Source organism: Nilaparvata lugens, chromosome 3, assembly GCF_014356525.2.
Source record: "Nilaparvata lugens isolate BPH chromosome 3, ASM1435652v1, whole genome shotgun sequence".
Classification (NCBI taxonomy): domain Eukaryota; kingdom Metazoa; phylum Arthropoda; class Insecta; order Hemiptera; family Delphacidae; genus Nilaparvata; species Nilaparvata lugens.
The window spans coordinates 10,954,836-10,976,670 of record NC_052506.1 but is presented as its reverse complement, the minus strand read 5'-3'; the positions used below and the strand labels follow the sequence as shown (position 1 = coordinate 10,976,670).

Genomic DNA, 21,835 nt, shown 5'->3' with positions numbered 1-21,835 from the left:
TTAAGATATTGTTATTAGGATCTCTTCTGAGTCTAGAATGCATTTTGTCCCGCGTGATTATTGATCTTATGATGCCTTCAGATATCCAGGGCTTCAGGGGACGAAGTCTGTTAGGTATCACTTTTACCTTCTTGCATTGATTGATGAGACTGGTCAAACGATCGACAAATTTATCCATAATAGTGTCAATGCTTCCATTCACGGTATAGATTTCTCCCCAATCTTCATTCCTTATGCGTTCCAATAGTGCATGATAGTTGGTTCTAGTTAATGTGTTTATCAATACGTTTCTATTATCCTTATTGATAGGGACCTTCACCAAGTTCAGTACAACCGCGTAGTGGTCAGTTATGGTTGTCCTAAATATAACTCCTTTAGTGAACATAGAATGGTTGCCTGAATTTTTATAAAAAATGTGGTCAATGCAAGAATTTGTTGTGGTTGTTACTCGGGTATCACCATTTATGTAAGACTTATAGCCATTACTATTGAAAATATGCAGATAATCTTGAACAGGAACACTAGTTGAATGTGTATTTATATTCATGTCTCCCGCCACACATACATTTATTCCATTAGGAATTTTACTGATTTCATTACTCAGACTATTAAGAAAATTATCAATATTTTGATTACTTGGTGATCTATAAACCCCAATCACCTTCACAATAAAATCATCAATTCTTAAGTCAGCACTAACTACATTGGCATCAGAGATATCGAGTGAAACTTCATTGAATCCTATGCAATCTTTTATGTACATGCATAATCCATCACATTTATTCTGTTTAGTGTACTTATTTATTGCCGTATATCCAGGAATGTTGAAAATGAACGGCATATCTGCAGTCAACCAGGTCTCAGTTAATATTATAATGTGAATATCAGTTTTCAATTCATTGAGGCAGCAAATAAACTGATCGAAATTAGCATTCAAACTACGTATATTCATAGACATAATATTGAAACACTCAGCATCTTTATTTCTGTCCTCGTGAAAGTGATAGTTCAAATAATCGTCGATTACATCTGTTTCATTTTCTGTTTCTAAAATATTAAGAACCTCTTCAGTGTCACTCATAACTTATATCATCAGGTCCACTTCTCTTTTCCTTGTTCCATTCAACAAGCCCCTCACTATCTATGAATTTAAGTTTTTTAATTAGTTTGTCCACAGCATCATCTACCAGACTGGTTGTTAAATACCTGAAAGTTTCAGTGTGTCTAGACAAGGCAACAATCGCATGGGGCATGCTGTTATAGATTTCATTCTCCTTGTACTTAATTCTGATTAGAATAACATTTTTATGAGTTAGCCCTTGTGCTTCGTGGATTGTGTGAAGTGCAACATCCTCTCTCCACTTTATAGTATCACCCACCATAAGTTTTTCTTCTTGGGTGAATGTTAATATCAAAGTGTCGGGTTGTATCAGATGGTATTCCCCATTTCTGTAAGTAGGCAGAATTGAGATAGCTCTTTCATTAAGCGTCGTAATATTTTCATAGACAGTGGAAAGGACAAAACAAACATCGATAGGACATCTACGAGTTACCGTTTGTTTTGTAAAAGGTTCGCAGAATTCTGAAATTTTATGCCATCTTGTGGCATAATTACTTCTCTCAATGTAGGGTATTTGGTTTGCGTCACCAACTACAATTATTTCTGAGGCCCCACTCAAGTTAGCAATAAAACCGATGTAACCCGCATGCATAAGTAGAGCTTCATCAATAAAAACTCTATTGTATGTTTTATTCTGATTATGATTTATTATATATGAGCCAACTGTCCTGTAATCAAGCTTAAGACGATTACAATGTTTTCGACCATACCTTTCAATGACAGTTTCACGGATTGCTTTAATACCTGCCCGTGTTTGAGTGAGTACTAGATCCTTGCCAGGCTCATGATGCGAGACTATAAAGTAAGATTTACCACAGCCGGGAACACCGTCACACCACTTTATTTTAGGAAGTTTACACTCATGAAGAGTTATTCTATTTATAGTTTTTATTAATTCGCTATTCAGCATAAGTGTAGTATTACGTGTGACTAAAACATATCGTTCTTTAGTAGAGAATTTTAAAGTATCCTCTTGAAATTCTACGTAACTTCCACCCTGCTCCAAGCAATATCCCATTCGGTATTTAGAGTTTGTTTTGAATAGGAATCTTTTCAAATTATTATCATAGATGTTCATATTGTTATTCAGGACGCTTATTAGTTCATCACCTGATATTGACATGTTTCTATGCGTGATCCTAAGAAGAATATTTTTATATATTTTAGCATTTTCGTTATCAGTGTTTTGAAGTAGGGTCCGTAATTCAATCATAGAGTTTATGAATGCTTCACGTTTATTATTACCTTCAAAGAATCCTACAGGGTACTCAACTCCCGGACTATCAGATAGCTTAGGTATATTAAGAAAATTAATTTCACAATAACCTCGATAATAAAAAATAAACTTCAAATCTCTAGCTCCTATGACAGTACTCAAGAGTTCAGTGGCAGGAATATCAAAATAAGTTTCACCAAGATTGTTAAAAGAATCAATTCCTATAATCAAAGGGTAATTGAATTTACTCCAATCATTTATTCTATTCAAAAGATCAATAAGTACCCCATTTTCACCATCATTTAATATGAAAATAGGAATGTTTTTATCAGAAAACAAAACTCTTATACAATTAGAATCTCGTAACACATTCAGGCGATTCCACTCTTCAAGAGAGAATATTTTTTATTTCTAAGCAGAGAGAGTCCTTTGGATGTTTTAATACTATTTCCTATTTTTGTAAAAGATATCATAACATCAACCCTCTCACCAAAATTATAAACCAGACTTATCTTACTTTTATCAGTATTAGTTGTTACGCAGAAACTAACAATTTTGTTAAGGATGGAATTTAAAGTAATCATTTTGTGTTGGGTTGATTGCTTGATTTTACTATCACTATTATTTTTATCTATCCTCAGTATATTGAATATTTTTCTTTCAGATTCCATAATCAGTTCTATCAATTATTTGTTGTAACGCTTTTTGATAGGAAGGGCACTCTCTGTCACCTACTTTGTGATCGAAAGCTTTTTTATCATTGCGGCAATTTAAACATGAGGGCTTTTTGTCTCTATTAGGGCACTCTTTAACATCATGTCCTGTAGTGGAACAGTGAGCACAGGTGTTTTGTGCTTGAGTGCAATGCTTACTGATATGTCCAATTTTTTGGCACTTGAAGCAACGAGAGACGGCAACATAGTCTCCAACTCGGCACACCCTCCAATCAATACCAATCCGCGATTTGTTAATAAATTCTTTTCTTAATTCACCAGTGCACTCCACTACCCAGTGCACGGTGTTTTTGTTTTTCGGTCCTATTTTAAAAATCGGCCTAAAGTTTTTCAAGAAATTTTCCCTACTCAGTGACGATGACTCGAGATTTCTCTCATACACATCGTTTGCCAATTCAGCAGCAGTTATATCTGCAGCGACGTGATACAGAATTATTCTTGGCAATTTGGATTGTGGCTCGCTTACCTTTATGTTTGGATGTTGCAGGACCTTATCACCCAAAACATTTTCCTTATTGGCCCTTGGGTGAAGCACCAACAGCACACCCCCACCACGGACATCAACAGCTTTTTTAATGTTCAAATTTTGTTCACGGGTGATGTTCTTCTTTATTGTTTCTCGAATTTTTCCGCTTTGTTCCTTTTCCGTTCCATTTATTTTTGCTGGCTTCAGGATGATCACATTCTCCTTGGGCGACAGCTTCTTGGTCCGGGGCGGAGACTCCCTGGCTGCAGCAGTGGAGGCGGCACTCGATAATGTAGAAGGTGCGGTCCTCTTCTTTGGCAGTTGCACGGCCTCAGCAAATGAGATCGGCTTATTATGGCTTTTTGCAACTTCACTTGCTAGTTTATTCACACTCTGCTCCAGAGTGTGAATTTTTCCAAACATTTCCGCGTTGTTATCTTGTATATGTTGCTTAACGTCTATTCTTTCGATACTTATGTTAAGTTCATTGCACACATTTAAAAACGAATCATAGTCCTCTCTGGATACTTTCTTTTTCAAGAAAATTTCACTCCCCCATTTCAGAAATTTCTCTTGTATATTTTTTATAACTGAAGAAATAGCAAGTTTTTTCCTCAATTCCTCCTTCTTTCATTCACCAGATTACTGGATAGATGGCGTAAAAAACAAAATGGCAGGTCTATTTAGTATTTTAGGTGCATAATGTTATCACAATAACTACAAGGACACATAAAAAAATAAAAATGAGAAAAAAAGCTAATAATAGTCAAACTATACTGTCCTTGTGCGCATCCAAATACTCATTCACTGAGTTGAATGGATTTCTCTCCAGTCAGATCTCAACTTTATTTCTAAAAGTAATACACTGCAGGTCCCTTACACGAACAAGCAGGACGCTGTGTAGACGCGGTGCGAGGATAGGGAAGGAGTTCTTTCTCTTGTTGGTTCTGCAGCGCGGTATGTCAAAGTCTCCTCCTTGTAACATGTGCATGAAGATTAGCACTCAGCATTTGACTGTCCTTGGTATCTTTGACACGCAACAGACTAGACATTTTATATTGGTGAAAACCGTAAAGCTGGGGTTTCCTTTGTGCGTAAATGCCGTTGTCGACCACGACAGGGAGAGAATCTCAGATTGGGTAGATTTACATAACCTAAAATATTATGTTCAATTATGTTTTAATGGGACAGGTTGAGCTTATACTTTTAAATGGCAATATGTTGATATTATTAGAAATGTTTAATATTCTTTAATAATTAAGACAAATAATGAAAAGTTATTTGATCAGCTATTTTAGCACACTTAAAATTTGGACAAAATGAATGTCAACAATGCTTGCCGTCGTCGACTGCGGAAATTTACGCATAAAGGAAAACGTACCTTCAGGATGCCCATTTCAACAAATATTTGTTTACAGTACTCAAATGCCCACCTGAGATGATTACTCAAAGTGCTTTCTTCTGGAACATCGGCACACTCTTGCAACTCACCGCATGCCCCCAACACAGAAGATGGGAATGGAAAAGGGCGAAGTAGGCAACATCATCTCTATATCTATTATTTTTTCTGAATATGTTAAATTTTCATTTGTTTCCATTATAATGTAGTGTTAGTATGCAATGGGTCTTGCAAGACCTGGCAATACATTGTCATTTGTCATAAAGAATAAATCAATCAATAAAGTAGACCATCACCAAAACATTTCTGCTGGGAAGGAGAGCTCTGAGTCTAAGCAACGCTAGCCTAGAGCGAGCTCCATTGTTGTGGCCTGCCCATGACAAATCCCATGAGTTTTCTGCTGATTTACGAGCAGAGTCATCAAGGCTGCGAAGTCTACAAACTATATGCTGGATCTTCTCTTCATTCATTCAGTCTATTCCTCTATAACCACTACTTGGCATTATCAAAAACATGCTGCGCCTGCAAACCAGCCTGATCAACCCTCTGGAGAAGTTTGTGGTGTCTTCCACAAACATCAGCATCGGTCAAGGGAGCCCAAGATCATTGATCATGACTAGGAAGAGTAGAAATACAATCACCGATCCTTGTGACACACCATGATCAACCTGCATAGGCTGTGAAAGAGCACCTGTAATGGATATTATCGGCTTCGATCCAGATCCATACCAGGCAAGCTACTCAAGAAGAATTCCATGAAATACACAATCAAAGGCCTTGCTCTGATCAGCCAGGGCCAGGTGCGCAATATATCCTCTTTAATATCTTGTACGATAAAATCAATCACTTCTGAGACAGGTGTAAACATAGATATTCCGCTTCCACAGCCATTCTGTGCATCAGAGAAAGGCCAACACTAAAATCTAGAATAATTGATATAGGTGAATACATTTTGCCCCCTGTGGGTTGTGGGGAGCTTTGAGTCGAACATCGTACTCAAGAATGTGCTGAAAACCAAAATTCACCCACAGTATCCCTGCTTGTCGTAGGAGTCGACTAAAAGGGACCCCAAGGCGGCTCCAGAAGTTGACTTGTCTTCAAACCCACGGGATCTGCCCATAAGGACAGTTTCGAAGGGGCAAAAAGAAAAACCCAAGAGACCAGTGATGGGTGAAACTCCAGGCACAAATGCGGGTCAAGAGGCTGAGTCGAGGGTGGTCGGGCGCCCTTTAGGCAGTTTGGCGTCCCCTCTCTCAGCGGAAGAACCTACAAAAAGACCAGGAGTGGAACTCACATAGGTCACGAGATCTAATCAGTCTGAAGAGACTGCCAAGTATATCACACTGGATTGCGACAAGCAACCAGGTGATGAATGGGAAACTAGTATAGGAAAAAACTCCTGGTTTTCGTAAAGGACACAGGTATTGGTTTACCTTACTAACATACTACTTGGGAACACAATAATCTTCAGTTGACGTGTGGGGTTTTTTGAACCTTTGGATCCTTGAATCCGTCCCTTCAAAAACAATAAACAATAGGTGAATAGGTCTTATAGCACTATAGACAAGAGGTCCCCTTTTTTTGAAGATGGAAAACGTTATACACAACTTATCTAGCTTTCATTATTTACTGTTCGCATGTATTCAACAGGAATTTAGTTTATTAATAATCAATATTATCAACTTACTTTCAGAAAAGAATGTGAATAATATTGTACTGATTTTTCAAACACTTCATATATAACTTAGTTTTATAAGTAATTTAAATTGGTAAATACAGAACCATTATTCTATTTACAGTAATATTATTTTGATAGAAAAATTTATTATTATATTTCAGTTAATAGAAAAATGTACATAACCTCAAATAATAACAAAAGTTTTTGATGACAGGGGACAGCTGTTACAGTTGAAGGTATAAAAATAATCAAATCCAGTAATACTGTAGTGAAATCGAATTAGTCAGATTTAAAATTATTATTTAAATCAAATTATTTGAATACTATTATGGACAATAGATTATTCTGATTAGTATTTCAAGCATTTTTCAATCTCAAATTCAGATTACTGCTGATTTTGGTAATACTGAACTTCAAAATCACATGTAGGATTAGAGGTTATGTTATTAATTTGAGCGCCTTTTTGTAAATATTATGCTGTAATAATATATTATTTACTTCTTTATAAAATTGCATATTTTATTAGTTTTACTAAAATTTAGAAAGTCATGTGCTGTTTTTAAATTGTTGTACTAGCATAAGTTTTTATTAGATAAGTAACTAGTTATGGAAATCCAAAAGAAACTTTATGAAGAATTTCCTTGCCGTCAAAATCAAATAGATACATTATACAATATTCTTGGCAGAGTAAGTATCATTTAATATTTTTATACTTCTTCCCTTCAAATTGATGAAACTTCAAATTGGCTTTCTATTTGATCAACCAAAGAATACTTCATATCTCCTTAGTCTTGACCAGTAGACCAGAGTTCTTGGTGACTTTGTCTGTAAATTGTAAATAGATCTGACTTTCTTCTTGTAAGGGTTGTCATAATCCGAATTACGTCAAACACGTATTAAGGTTTGATAACTTAGTCAAGAAATATCAAACTTTCTACAATTGAAAGCTTTATTACTTTTTATCGATATGGCCTTGTTTTTAAAAGCATCAGATTAGTTGTTACCGTACTAGATGTTTTCTGTGTCAGACTCAAAGCATTTTTCTACAGACTAGAATGGTGGTTTTATCATCCAGTTCTTGATTCTTGTTATGATATTCCTTAATATGTCTAAGGATCAAAGCTAAATATACCTCTACTACATGTTTCCTGAAGGCGACTAAGTAGGAATATCACTGACAAGTTTTTTATATTAAAAATTCATGCTATCAAATACTCCTCAAATTCAAAATGTATGTTATCAATGTGACTTCAGTCAAGTCTGGTATCCAGCATAAAGCCCAGTAACTTCACTTCTGTGAGACCTTTGAGCTGGTCTCGACCAAGAGTGCATGTTTGTCTCTTTTGTTTATATAAATTATACGTTCGTTGTTGGTGAACCAACTCTTTCTCTCTGTGCACCCACTATTTCTCTCTCACCGTGAATACTGTCCTGAAATAAGCATAGATTAAAGAGATAAATCTATCTTTGAGGCTAGAATTCAACTGTCAAGACCTAACAATGTTTTTTGTTTTTTTCTCAATTTGTAGGCTACATGTTTGTGCTTTTCAAATGTAGATGATTTATTCATTCACGCAATATCATAATATCAGATAGGCCTCGGATTATTTTGGAATAACTGTATTATTAATTTTATTATGCTAAGTTAACTGGCTGCTTTATTGTAATGTAAATATTTCTTGGAAAGCATTTAGATCCTACTATTGTCACTCGGCTGTCATTTATAAAAAATTGAGTCACATTGGAATGTCTATTCTCAAATTAATTATGTGTTATAGTCACTTGTATAATTGAAATAGTGATGAAGATCGAATTAAAATATATTGTCAGTTCCACATGTACTGACAATATATATTGATTCGATCTTCATCACATTACATTTTACATTAATTACATTTATTACATTCCTTAATCACAACATCAAATTAATGATTGGGAGAGAATCAACAGGATAAACCCAAAACTGTTCCTCTCCCTAATTCTGATAAAAATAGTTCAAATGAGGTTATGAAAACACATTGTCAATTAACAAGTGACTATAACACATTTTGAGAATAGACAAAATATTCTAATTTCACCTCAATATGGAGGAATTCCACAACATGTCTGTGTCTAGTGTAAATGTGATAAAGTTAAAGAGTCACTTGTATTATTGACTCTACTATTAACACTATAATACGTTGTATCCTATCTGCCCGAAGATTCATTTCGTGATACTTTTTGGTGTTTAGGATGGTGAACATGCTTTGGGCTGTGTATTCGTGCACGGTCCCACTGCGACCGGCAAATCTTCGGTGGTCGAACGCCTGTTGCAGCTGACCGACAGAGTGCATTTCGTGATTAACTGCATAGAGTGCTACACGGCCCGCCTGGCACTGGAGCCGGCCGCACGGGCGCTATGTCAGAGTGACACGTCCGAGCGAGTGGACAGCGTGGCTGCGTTTGCTCGCCGCCTCAAGCAAGCGCACGCGAGCGGCGCGTTCACGAATCGTTCGGTTGTCGTGGTGCTTGACGGATGCGAAAGACTCGCCGATCTCGGTCCTCATTACTTGCCGGCGTTCGCTCGTCTCCAAGAGATCACCGATATTCCCACTCTCACCGTCATTCTCATCAGTCACATTTTGCCTGAAAAGTTTCTACTAGATAGTGTGTATGTAAATGTGAACTTTCCTCAGTACACCAGAAATGAACTGATTGACGTGTTGACCGTACGTAAAGTGGCCGATTGCGACAAAAACTTCTACCGCGATTATCTCAATGTATTCCTCGGTGTGTTCCTGCGAGCTACGCGCTGTTTGGATGAGATACATCATTTGGTGAGTGAATTTGAAAAAAAGATTATCAGTTACTCTTACTCATTACAATATGAAATGTATAAAATGATAGATTCTGTAAGAGATCTGATTGGTTGAAAGGAAATTGCTCTGTTCTCTAACAATCAATAGCATTTGTATGGTGTCTTTCAATGTGAGTACTCAAAAATTTTCTGATATACCTATATGAAAAGCCATTTCTTAAAGGACTTTTAACAATATATCCGATACCCGGTTTCTAGGATACTCTTGAAATCTAAGACACTCATTAAATGTGTATTTATAATAATAATAATAATAGGAGTGGCCGTAGTCGAGTGGATCAGATGCTGGCTTTATGATTCAGAGGCCCGGGTTCAAATCCCGGCCCGGGCAAGATATTTATCTCGGGCCACTCCCGTGTTTCGGATGGACACGTTAAGACGTAGGTCCCGGCTGCCTAAAAAGCAGTCGTTAGGACATGTCAGAGGCCTTGAAATTGATCAGTTGCGACCTGAAAACTCTGACACCAGACCTGAGCCAGCCAGGCCACTCAATATTATTATTAAAATGTGTATTAAATATACCTTATAGGTTTAATGGTTCATAAGGTTTAATAAGTGTTCTAGAAACCGGGCATAACTGTTCGTATAGTCCTATTTGATCAAAAGTACATCAAATCGCAAGCTATGATTATTTCAATGTGAATATGAATAAAATTGTAATTCGTGAAGAATAATATATTATTAGTCCAGTCAAATGATCGTTTTTCAGGAAACAGCCCCGGAAGAATTTTTCTCGACGGTTCTATATGTATTTTGGGACACTGAATTCGAATCTGAAATTTGCTGACACGCCAGAGGGTAGCTTCACCCCAAAAAACCCCAAAATTTCGGACTTTTTTTTTAATTTTTCCATTTACTCTTGATAGCCTGTTACCTAAAAAACGACCATTTGACTGGACTATATCACTACCTCCGTAAACAAAGTCATAGTGCATTCGTGTGACGTCAGCACAGGTAGGGCTCCTAGACCAATAGAAACTCTAGCTGATATATAGATCAGCTGAAATCAACTAATTTTTATTGGTGTAGGAGCCCTACCTGTGCTGACGTCACACGAATGCACTACGGCTTTGTTTACGGGGGTAGTGACTATATTCTATAAGAAGAAAAAGAAACCTCGGGTAAAATCTAGTTACTACATTTTCAAAATCTAATTCATAACTTTTTGATTATGCCTCTCAGCCTCTTTTCTAACTTTTACTTTTTAATGCAAATATGGTTTTACTAAGTACCGTACACAATACAGATGAACGAATCAGGAAACTATCAGGACATCAGTAGAAATTCGGTAACCCAGGAGGGAAATGAATTGGATTTCATAGATAATTGAATGTTGATTTTATAAAAATATTTTGCTTATCTGAAATGACAGTGATGTTTTCTCATAAAAGTAATGGCCAATAATGATCGACAAATGCCATAACAAACAGTCAAGTATTCGCCATTGATACAGAAACAGCAATTACAAACATAAAACCTCTATAGTTATCCACCAAAGTTTTATCCTGGCAGATAAAGCAAGGCTATAATTCAATATACTGCTGGATTAATCCCAGAGGTATTGTATCTATGTTTACAGTCTGTGAATTCAAAGCAAAGTTATATAACGTTGGTTTAATAAGTTGTTTATTCTAGTTGAACGTTTTACTGTACCTCTGTATTAGCCAGTAACTAACTCCAATATGTAGTTATTAGATTGATTCTATTCTCCATCAAATTGTCTTTTTTTCTTTAGGGCTACTTTTGAATATTAATAAAAATATAAATCTAAATACACTTTTTAAAATTTAGTCACAACATGTTTCGGCTATATGATACCATTATCAATATTTATTTATTTATTCATACATTGATAGATACAATATAATTCTCAACTATGAATGATTGGGAGAGGAACAACAGGCTTGAAGCCCAAAACTGTTCCTTTCCCAAATTTAGATAGAAATTGTCCAAAAATAGGTTATGTTTACACTTCATGATTTTTGGCCAATTTTGAGTCCAAAATATTTATAAACTAGGAATTTAAAAAAGTTGAAAACCAAATAAAATAAGAATAAGTTACTTCACTAAATCACCACTTATAACTGTGATAACTATTATTGAAACGTTAGTAAGGGTACTTAGATTTAAATTTTTATTTGATTCTATTTTGTACAGGTTAGAGTATTCAAGTACGAGTAAATAAATTAGCCTAAATAGTGAACAGTTTTTATTTTAGTAAATTATTAAATAGTAAACAGTTTTATTTTAGTAAATTATTAAATAGTAAACAGTTTTATTTATGTTCGGTTCTAGCTTTGTTAGTTGTCTTATATATTTGATTGTGAAATGTTACAGGCCACAAGCCATTTTCCGCAGTACGTAGCTCCCGTGGAGAGTGGCCAATTGAAAGCAAGTGACGTGGCTGGCCTGTGGAGGAACATCGCTCCCCGCCTAAAGTCGTCGCTCGACAGTGTCTACCTGGGAATAGACAGGTGAACTTCTATCTGTAAAAGACAGTATACAGAGAGTGATAGTAGATTCTGTCTACTTATTTTTATTTAATTCACAAGGCTATAGTTTAATAAGAAAACAAGGATATTGTCAAATTATTGTCAAAAAGTGAAATTTGACAATATCTTTGTTTTCTTATTATGGAGAGATTTCACAACATCACCATCAATTCTTCTAATGCTATAGTTTAAATTCTACAATCACAAAATCAAATTAATAATTGAAGAGAATCAACAGGATAAACCCAGAACTGTTTCTCTCCCTAATTTTGATAAAAATGATCCAAATGAGGTTATGAAAACACTTTCATATAAAGATCACAAAAATAGGATAGTTAATATTGGTTATAGGATTTAAAAAAATAGTTGTATTGAGAAAAAAAATCATCCGTTTACTAATTAAAAACCTGATGTCTTTCCATGTGACCTTTCTTCAGGTTCAATGCTGATCACACAGACCTCTCAACTTGAATGACGATCATCTTTAACTGTTTTTGGAACACTTTTTTATTCATGCAAAAAGGGAAAGCGAAAACCGGCAATTAACTTTTTAACCTTATTTTGCTTGAAACATTAATGATTTCAATTAACCTGTAGCCTACTGTGGAAAGAAAATACGAAGTAGGAGAAAAAATCTAGTCACTTTAACTCTGAGATTCTCTTTAAATCATTTCAATGAATTATGTATGATTGGATCAATTTGAATATAAAATTTAGAGATCAACATGTTAACGTTTTAAATATTTGAGTTACAACCCCTCATTTCCTTAAAAACTAAAACTTCAATCAGCCGCCATTTTGGTTACAAGTATCATAGAACATTTTTGCCATCTTTCTTGTTTTAAAAAGACCTTTAAAATGATGTACCACACAATGGGTATCACATTTAAAATATTCGATTTTCAACCCCGTAAGTCACCCCCTTATGAGGGGTTGAAATTCAGTTGTACGTCAAAAGGTAGAGTATTCGACCAGTAACTTATTCTGAAAGTTACAGTATTATATCTACAACAGTCTCCAACTTATTGAAGGGTTTCCATACATATAACTCACTCTGTATAGAATCACTAGTAGCCTAATTATTTATTTTTTAATGGCACGGCCAGTTTATGGTATTCATCCCATTATCATGTATCCGTAATAAATACCCAAATCCTTTGTGTCGTCAAAAAATAGAGATGGTACTAGTGATTCTATATAATAAAACTATAAAACAAATATCCCTATAGAAATTAATAAAAAAATGCATTATATATTAATTTTAATTCAATCAAACAGAACAAGTAGTAGAACATTCTATAGGTATCATAAAGATGGATTTCCACATACCAGTCAACATGTCCCATAGAGTGAGAATATTATCCTGTATATTATTCTATATATTTATACTCACTCAGCCTTGCTGAGTGGGAGTAGTCCAATTATATGGGAGTAGTCATAGGAATTATATTTTCTGAATGAAAAGATAATATATATTATTGTTAAATCTACCACAGATTTAAAAAAAAACTAGTTTACCTGGTGAACTCTGGTATCTCTGGTAAACTAAACTGATAGATTACCAGAGTCAGAGAGACTCCAGTCTGATGACTGGTGTTTACTACAGATTGATAATGTTGTAATAACGAAACCGGTATATCGTTTCCTAATAGATATGTGGCTAAACAATATGTTATCTTTATAGTCTTGATTTTCTCTTTCCATTACGAACTGCTATATATTGTCAAAATATTTTGAGTGATGATTATATATGTCTGAATTGGCTCAGTTAGTTTTATAGCTAAAGTGCGAGATAAATTACTTTTAACACGGCTCTTTCTCGAAGACGGAGAGGTCCGATGCTCTATCCTCCACTAATCGCTCCCACTACCTAGCAGCATTCTCCTTCTTTTGTGTCTGAGTGAGAGAGCTTTGTAACGCGACGCGGCAACACTCCTCTCCATCTATTGCTGACAATGCTCCAAGTAGGGAACTGGTCAGCAGGTATATTGGTTTGTGTATGTTACACAGATGTTTTCATCGCAAGAACATGAAGCAAAATGACACGGCGCATCCAATTGTGCGCAGGATGTCCGTCTGTGTCTACGCTACAAACTGTGGAGGGAGAAATGGGTTTCTCCTCTTCATGTTAAAAGTAATTTATCTCGCACTTTAGGATTTTATTCTTGATGACACCTAATGTACATTGAAATGTATTTATTTATTGGTGGATTAACACATTCTGTTCTATTCTGTCAAGTTTTGACACTAAAATGACTACTCGCATATTGTATTATTCAACAGGCATTTTACAATGAATACGATGTGATTCGAAAGCATGCTCCAGTCAGTGAGTAAATATTTTATATTTTTCACAAATAATACAATTTGCAAGTCGTCATTTAGTGTCAAAACTTGATGTAATCTTTATATTCAGTATGGATAACTAGCGTAATATCACCTTCACACTACAAATAAAGAATTATAACTTATCTAATATTATTATTAAACGAGAATCCAAGTTAAATACTGTAAACCACCCCAAAGACTTATGATACTGCAAATATTGACAACAGCGTAAAGAGCTAAAGTCTGTGAGATATTACTTTTAATATAAAGAGGAGAAACCCATTTCCCCTTCCACAGTTTGTAGCGTAGACACAGACAGACATCCTGCGCACAATTGGATGCGCCGTGTCATTTTGCTTCATGTTCTTGTAATAAGAACATCTCTGTAACATACACAAAAATATACCTGCGGTCCAGATAGAGCATCGGACCTCTCCGTCTTCGAGAATAGAATAGAATACATTTCAATGATCAACAAATAAATAACATATACATGGATCTCGTCACGTCGCTCAGGTACAAAGGAAAGTGATAGACTTCTACATAGATGAAGTAACTCAGATAGGCTACGGTACAATATAAGCCGTGTTAAAAGTAATTTATCACGGACTTTAGATGCTAGATTGATAGCATTTAGTTTGGATTTTTGTTTAATAATAATGATTAATTCATTAGCATTTGAATAAGTGCAATTTCTCAGTAATTTCCATCTGTAAAGAATTATATTTCCACTGTGTCGATCAGCGGTTTACTTTCACTGATACTGATTTGTGGAAATTTTTTATGATATCGGGGAATAAGTGTTTGCGTTTTTTCCCAGCGGCGATCACGTGGATGACAAGAGAGAGGCGAAGAAAGGTCGACTGTTGACGCCGCGAGCGCAGCAAGCTCTGGACCTGCCCTACTTCGCCAAGCACTTTCTGGTGGCCGCCTTTCTGGCATCGCACAACCCGCCCAGCACGGACCGGCGGCTGTTCGCCAAGAGCCACGGCCGAAAGCAGCGCAAGAGGGCTTTAGTCGGCGCCGGCCGCAGGGAGAACGCCGTTGACGCCCTGCTAGGGCCGCGCTCCTTCTCGCTCGACCGCCTTTTCGCCATCTTCTACAGTCTGCTCGACCAGAGGACCAACCTCACCGCTAGTCTCATGATACAGGTAAATACAGTACAACCTTTATATTCATACTAGCATTTATATTATTTCTAGGGAAAATACTTCTTTAAATAAAAACTAAAATTATAGAGAACATCATTTATTTATTTATTTATGGCAAGGTCTATAAATACAGGCATAGCCACCTCTAATACAAGGCCGCGGCCTACGATATTGCAACGTCGCAGTGTAGGCCTAGAATCTAATACATGATTGGTGAAAAAGATTTTTAAAAATACCAGCTGATCTTTTTCGTAGGCCTAGAATCTAATACATGATTGGTGAGACTTTAAAAATACCAGCTGATCTTTTTCACTAATCATGTATTAAGAGTCTAGGCCTACGCTGTGACGTTGCAATATCGTAGACCGGGGCCTTGTATTAGAGGTGGCTATGATACAGGTCATCACACAATCCCGTGATGCATTGCAAAATCGCCATTTTATGGGGTTCTAGTTCACAAATTTTCAAATTTATCAGCTGTTATCATTATAGATTGAACAACATGATGTGTTATTTTGTTATATTGTTCAAGGGATATTGCTTGGCTTCGAATTGTAAAATAAATTGTTCCGACAGAATAATAATATTTAGAGTCCAACTAGGAACTGAATTGTTGATTTTTAGATTTAATTGATCGGGAACTTAAACTCTTTTTGAAGTTGGCCTCGCATATTTCTGTCCCAATGCCTTATGAATCAGATTCCTCAAGTTACAAGAATAAGAACAATGATTTTAATAATGAATAATTGAAGCATTTATTATTGAAATTTTATTGTTAAAAAATTGAAAACCTGAATTCACATAATATTATCTGAACTAGAATATTGTTTTCAAAATGCATAATTTTGTTACAAGCAAATTGAATTAGATTTAATTTTCAAATGTACCGCCATAAAGACCCCATAAAATGGCCGCTCCATAAGGAAGACGAGTGTCATGACCTGTATTTATAGACCTTGATTCATGGAGACAACAGGTAAAAACCCCATTTTGCCTCCTTCACACTATACAATAATTTCCAACATAATACAATTTTCAATAAAAAGAAGATAGCAAATATGAGAAAATAATAAATTATGAAAAAGCCAATTATAAAACTATGAAAATGAAATAAGAAGAAAAATTATAAAAATAGCTAATTATAAAATTATGAAAATGAAATAATTGCTATTTTGATAGCTATTTTGACACAAGATAGATTAGATATATTTAATTCTTTTGCTATTGAACCTTAAGGCTCAACTCACACCTACGCGACTCAGGTCGAGAAGAGACTTGACTCTAGTGTTTTCAAATGGTGACAGTCGCGGAAACTAGAGTCGACTGGTCTGAGTGTCACCATTTGGAAACACATGCTCTCGACTAGAGTCGAGTTTCTTCTCGACCTGAGTCGCCTAGGTGTGAGTTGAGCCTAAGTCATCAGCAACGTCAGTAAAATATTAATTTAAATTTAATTTAAAAGAATGTGTGAAAAACTCCTCCAAAGAATAGAAGGGTGTTGCTCGCAAAGTAACGCTTACATGCAAGTAAATGGCAGAGTTCACTTCTGAATTATGAAAAAACTAAAGCTCTACAGAACATCATTGTTAGTTTCATCAACTGAATAAATTACACATTTTTCTTCTTCTGAGTGAAGATACTTCTTTTGAGTTATGAAAAAACTAAAGCTCTACAAAACATCATTGTTAGTTTCATCAACTGAATAAATTACACATTTTTCTTCTTCTGTGTGAAGATACTTCTTTTGAGTTATGGAAAGAACTTAAGCTCTACAGAACCTAAGAACATCATTGTTAGTTTTATGAACCAAATAAATGACACATTTTTTCTTCCGAGTGAAGATTCTTCATTTGAGTCATGAAAAAACTAAAATCATACAGAGCATCATTGTTTGTTTGTATCGTGAGATAAGTAAATAAATGAATGGCTGATTAATCTTTTTTTTTTAATGAAAATACTTCTTTTCATTAATGTAAAAACTAGAATTCTACAGAACATCATTGTAAGTTTCATGACACATTTCTCTTCTTCCGAGTGAAGATACTTATTTTGATTAATGAAAAAACTATAGATGTACAAAAAAATCATTGTTAGTTTCATTTTCATGACATATTTTTCTTCTTCCGAGTAAATATACTTTTTTTATTAACGAAAATTCTAAAACAATACAAAAAATCATTGTTAGTTTCATGGCACAAGTAAATTACACATATATTTTTTAGAGTGAAGATACTTCTTTCAAGTAGACTAATGAAAAAATACAATATTATACAGTATATGAAATGAAATGAAAAAATTCTTTATTAGGTGAAGTTAAAACTTTCAATCAGAATATCATTGTTAGTTTCAAGACACGGGTTAATCCTTTATATTTCTAGAGTATGTCTAGGATATTTTGAGGCTTAAATTTCATAGAACTATGTTTTTTGTGCATGCCACAGTTTCCAAAATACTTTTATCACTCTTTAAAGCGTATTCCCCCATATCAAATCTGGACAATGAAAATATGATTACCTACTATTAGTTTTCCGTTAAGTGAGACTATAATAGAATTCGACTTGAACTCAACTTTGCAGAACAAAGTTCACTGACACATCAAGAAAAGGACAGATAATATTTTGACCGATGTTACAGTGTTACTATTCACTCAGAAGTCGAAATCAGTTCACTCAAGTAAATTATGGAATGATTGTTACTTAGTAGTACCATAGAGAAACGATAGCATAAGTAGATATCCCATGGTATAGGGCGTTTATGTCGCAACTTTTACTGTTATCCCAAGCCGATAGTTCACGTAGTTCATTCCTGTGCAGCTGTGTGACGCTGGTAGTCTCTCAAATTGTGCCGTTCATACACTATCGCCCCAACAAAACAGTGAAAATTGACAATAGTCGACAGTAATCGGCTTGAGATAACAGTAAAAGTTGCGACATAAATTCCCTATACCATGGGATATCTACATACGCTATTGTTTCTCTATGGTAGTACCGTTCCTACAATATTTCCATTTCTTGAACACTCTATTTTGAAAGAGCTTAACAATGTTTGGCAACTGGTAAGTTGTAGAATAGAAAGCATCTAATAAACTTGATGTTGCAGATTTCATCTCTGGTGGAACTTGGATTTTTGGTGAGGCAAGGTGATGGCCTCGAACTTCCAAAGTATAAGGCAATGGTCGGCTTCGATTGTGTTGATCCAGTGGCAAGGTAAATTCATCAAATTGTGGGTTATTACTTCAAATACCACAAACGATTCATCCTTGTTTCTATTACAAATCAAAATAGGAATCAGTAAAATCAATTATTACTTACTAGCCGTCAGGCTCGCTTCGCTCGCCATATCCGTCTAGCCGCCCCCTGGACACCCGACTGGATCGTCCAGAAATGAGATCAGCGGGCTCGCCTGCATTTTTCATTTGAGCATGCTTCATTCCATCAGAAAGTCAAAGTACTGAGAAAACGCAGAAAAGCTGAGAAAAACGCTGATTTTGGGCGTATCTTTAATGAAATATTAAAGTCACCTCATCACAAAATTTTTAGACCCTAGCTAAACCCCTGTACCAAATTTGAACATTTTCTGTCTATTACTTGATGAAAGAACTGAGAAAACGCAAAAACCGCTAATTTTGGGCGTATCTTTGACGTTATTGCAAATTCCTTCTAACACAACATTATTACACCCCAGCTGAACTTCTGTAGTAAATTTGAACAATTTCTGTTCATTTGTTCTTGATAAGTCTGAGAAAAAGCAAAAAAAAAAAAACGCTGGAAAAACGCTAATTTTGGGCGTATCTTTGACGCTATTGCAAATTCCTTCTAACACAACTTTATTACACCCTAGCTGAGCTTCTGTACTAAATTTGAACAATTTCTGTTCATTTGTTCTCGATAAAGCTGAGAAAAACGCTGATTTTGGGCGTATCTTTGGAATTTTTTTCAAATCCGTTCTTAGTGCGCCTCTAAAGGGCCAACTGAACATACCTACCAAATTTGAACGTTTTTGGTCCGGTAGATTTTTAGTTCTGCGAGTGAGTCAGTCAGTCAGTCAGTGAGTGCCATTTCGCTTTTAATAACTTATATAGATTTCAAGTGTTACTTGTGCATTTTTCTTTTACGTTAGATTAATGAATAATATTACAAAAAACTCAATTATTCATTTATTTATTTATTTGTTGATACAATTACAATTCATAAGAATATGATCGGGATAGAACAACAGGCATAGCTTAAAACTATTATGTTCCCAAATTTTGATAAATAATAACATGTAATAATTATAATTTTATATTATACTTTTTTTAACGAATGTTTTCAAGTCGTTCTCATTCGTGTTCCCAAGATTTGTGCAGAATATTTTAGTAATCTCTTGATGTCCGTATTTTTCCAGAACACTTGGATTGAATGTGAAGAAATACATGGTCAGCTAGAACAGCATTGAGGGAACCATCTACTGTATTGAGGACGTTGAACGTTTCTGATCATCCTTTACATTCGTATCACAGTGTTGTCAATAAAGGATATTTCAAAGTGTTATAATATTTGAAATAGGTACTGTTTTGCTCTTTAAAAAATAAGACTGTTAGACTCACTCATGTAATGAGAATAAGTTTTTGTATTAATAAAAAATCATAATATTACATAGTTCTTTCAAGCTTGTTGTATTTTTTCTTTGGTTCACATTCCTCATTACATATCGTCATGCTCACTTTTCTAGGATCTTCTATCAATTAATAGGGCTGCGCCCTAACTTCACCCTCCTAGGTTTTTAATAAAGGCAGCAATTCAATTCAATTAACACCTTGAACGATCAAATGAATTTAGGATCTAAATTCATAGATGTAAATCATATCATATTATATACTGTTATGTAGTGGTTTAAACACTGGTTTAGTAAACTAGAAGTCCCGGTTTAGAATTTTGGCTGGCCAAGATATTTTTATCGAGCTCCTCCCGTATATACGAGGGTCATCCAATAAGTAACAAGACAAATTACTTATTTTCAAAAACCGCTAAATTGATCCATATGAAACTTCCAGGACATGAAGTTGGCAACCGTGCAATAACATCTGATCAGTTGTTCCACTTTATTTCGTTAAAAAAATAACTCAAATTGACTCAGTTAACATAGGCGAGTCCGCTTGAGAATTGCATCGTGAAATAACAACATGCTGTGATCAGATATTTAGTCGCTGATGGTGAGAAAGGTAGTGAAATCCACAAAAGAATATTGAAAGAGTACGGAGACCATTGTTTGGATCTTTCAAACATTTACAAATTGGTATAACAGTTTCAAAGTAGTCATACAAAAGTTTGTGACAGTGAAAGTTGGGACTTCCTCTCTCGAATCTCAAATTGATTTGTTAATTCGGGACAATAGGGTATCACTGTTGAATTTATAAGTAAAAAGTAAACAAAAGTGTTGGAAATGTCCATAACATTATTCACAAGCTGCAGTACAATGAATCTTGTGCAAGGTGCCTAGACAACTCACGGACGCTTGAAACCAGGCTTCCAATCAGTCAACAGTTGAAAAATCTATATGTGACTCAAGTAGAATATTTCTTCAAAAGAACTGTAACGTGTGATGAAACATGGATCCACCAATATGAGCCAGTCAAAATGACAGACAGTCAAATCTGATCATGGCACGTTGTTTTTCCATGGTGCAATTCTCAAGCGGACTCGCCTATGTTAACTGAGTCAATTTGCGATTATGTTTATGGAATATGATAGAACAACTGATCAGATGTCATCACAAAGGTTACCAACTTCATATCCTTGGAATTTCATATGGATCAATTTAGCCGTTTTTGAAAATTAGTCATTTGTCTCGTTACTTATTGAATGACCCTTGTAGGATGGACACATACATTTGTCGATCCAACCTTTCTGAGGTCAGTCAAGTCATCATAGAGGCCCTGAAATTGATCAGGTGCAACCTGAAACTCTTGATAGCATTTATAAGCCAGACAGGCCACTCAATATATTTATATATTAGGTTGAACGCCAGGAACACAAGTGGTTTTAAAATGGTATTACTATATACAGTGTCACTATAACTATCAACCTTATTGATATCATAAGTCTCTAATGTGCCTTTGTTAGCGATAAATAAACTAGTAGTTCTGTGAACAGAAGACCTCACACTCAGTAAGTTACATTGACCTGTTGTTATGTTTTCTCAAAAATTAATAAATAATTTATCAATTTAAAATGTCTAGAAAAAATCCTAAACAAAAATATAGAGCTTTCTGTCCTATCGTACTGTGACGTGTCGTCCCGGAATGTGAGTGTGAGCGCTGTTATCAGGTCTGGCTGCAACTGTCTACAACGTTGATGGAAAGATACAATTTTCAAGATGTTTGATGTTTTTGAACGGGTAGTAGTCAACTGTC

General features: G+C 35.2%; 2 protein-coding genes across 2 annotated transcripts in view; one reads left to right on the top strand and one right to left on the bottom strand.

The window, feature by feature from the left end:
* The window catches only part of LOC111048082 (GON-4-like protein), a 31,609-nt gene extending 24,808 nt beyond the window's left edge, over window positions 1-6,801 (bottom strand). Inside the window, exon 1 of the mRNA XM_022333929.2 lies at window positions 6,623-6,801. The gene's annotated coding sequence lies outside the window, so the exon portion shown is untranslated. The remainder of the gene's footprint in view (window positions 1-6,622) is intronic.
* A 164-nt stretch (window positions 6,802-6,965) lies between these two features.
* Window positions 6,966-20,091, top strand: LOC111048091 (origin recognition complex subunit 5). Its single transcript, XM_022333939.2, has 6 exons — window positions 6,966-7,300; window positions 8,845-9,429; window positions 11,808-11,944; window positions 15,111-15,441; window positions 18,541-18,647; window positions 19,828-20,091. The coding sequence occupies exons 1-6, from the start codon at window positions 7,220-7,222 to the stop codon at window positions 19,865-19,867; spliced, it is 1,281 nt and encodes a 426-aa protein (XP_022189631.2). The 5' UTR covers window positions 6,966-7,219; the 3' UTR covers window positions 19,868-20,091.
* The last annotated feature ends 1,744 nt before the right edge of the window (window positions 20,092-21,835 follow it).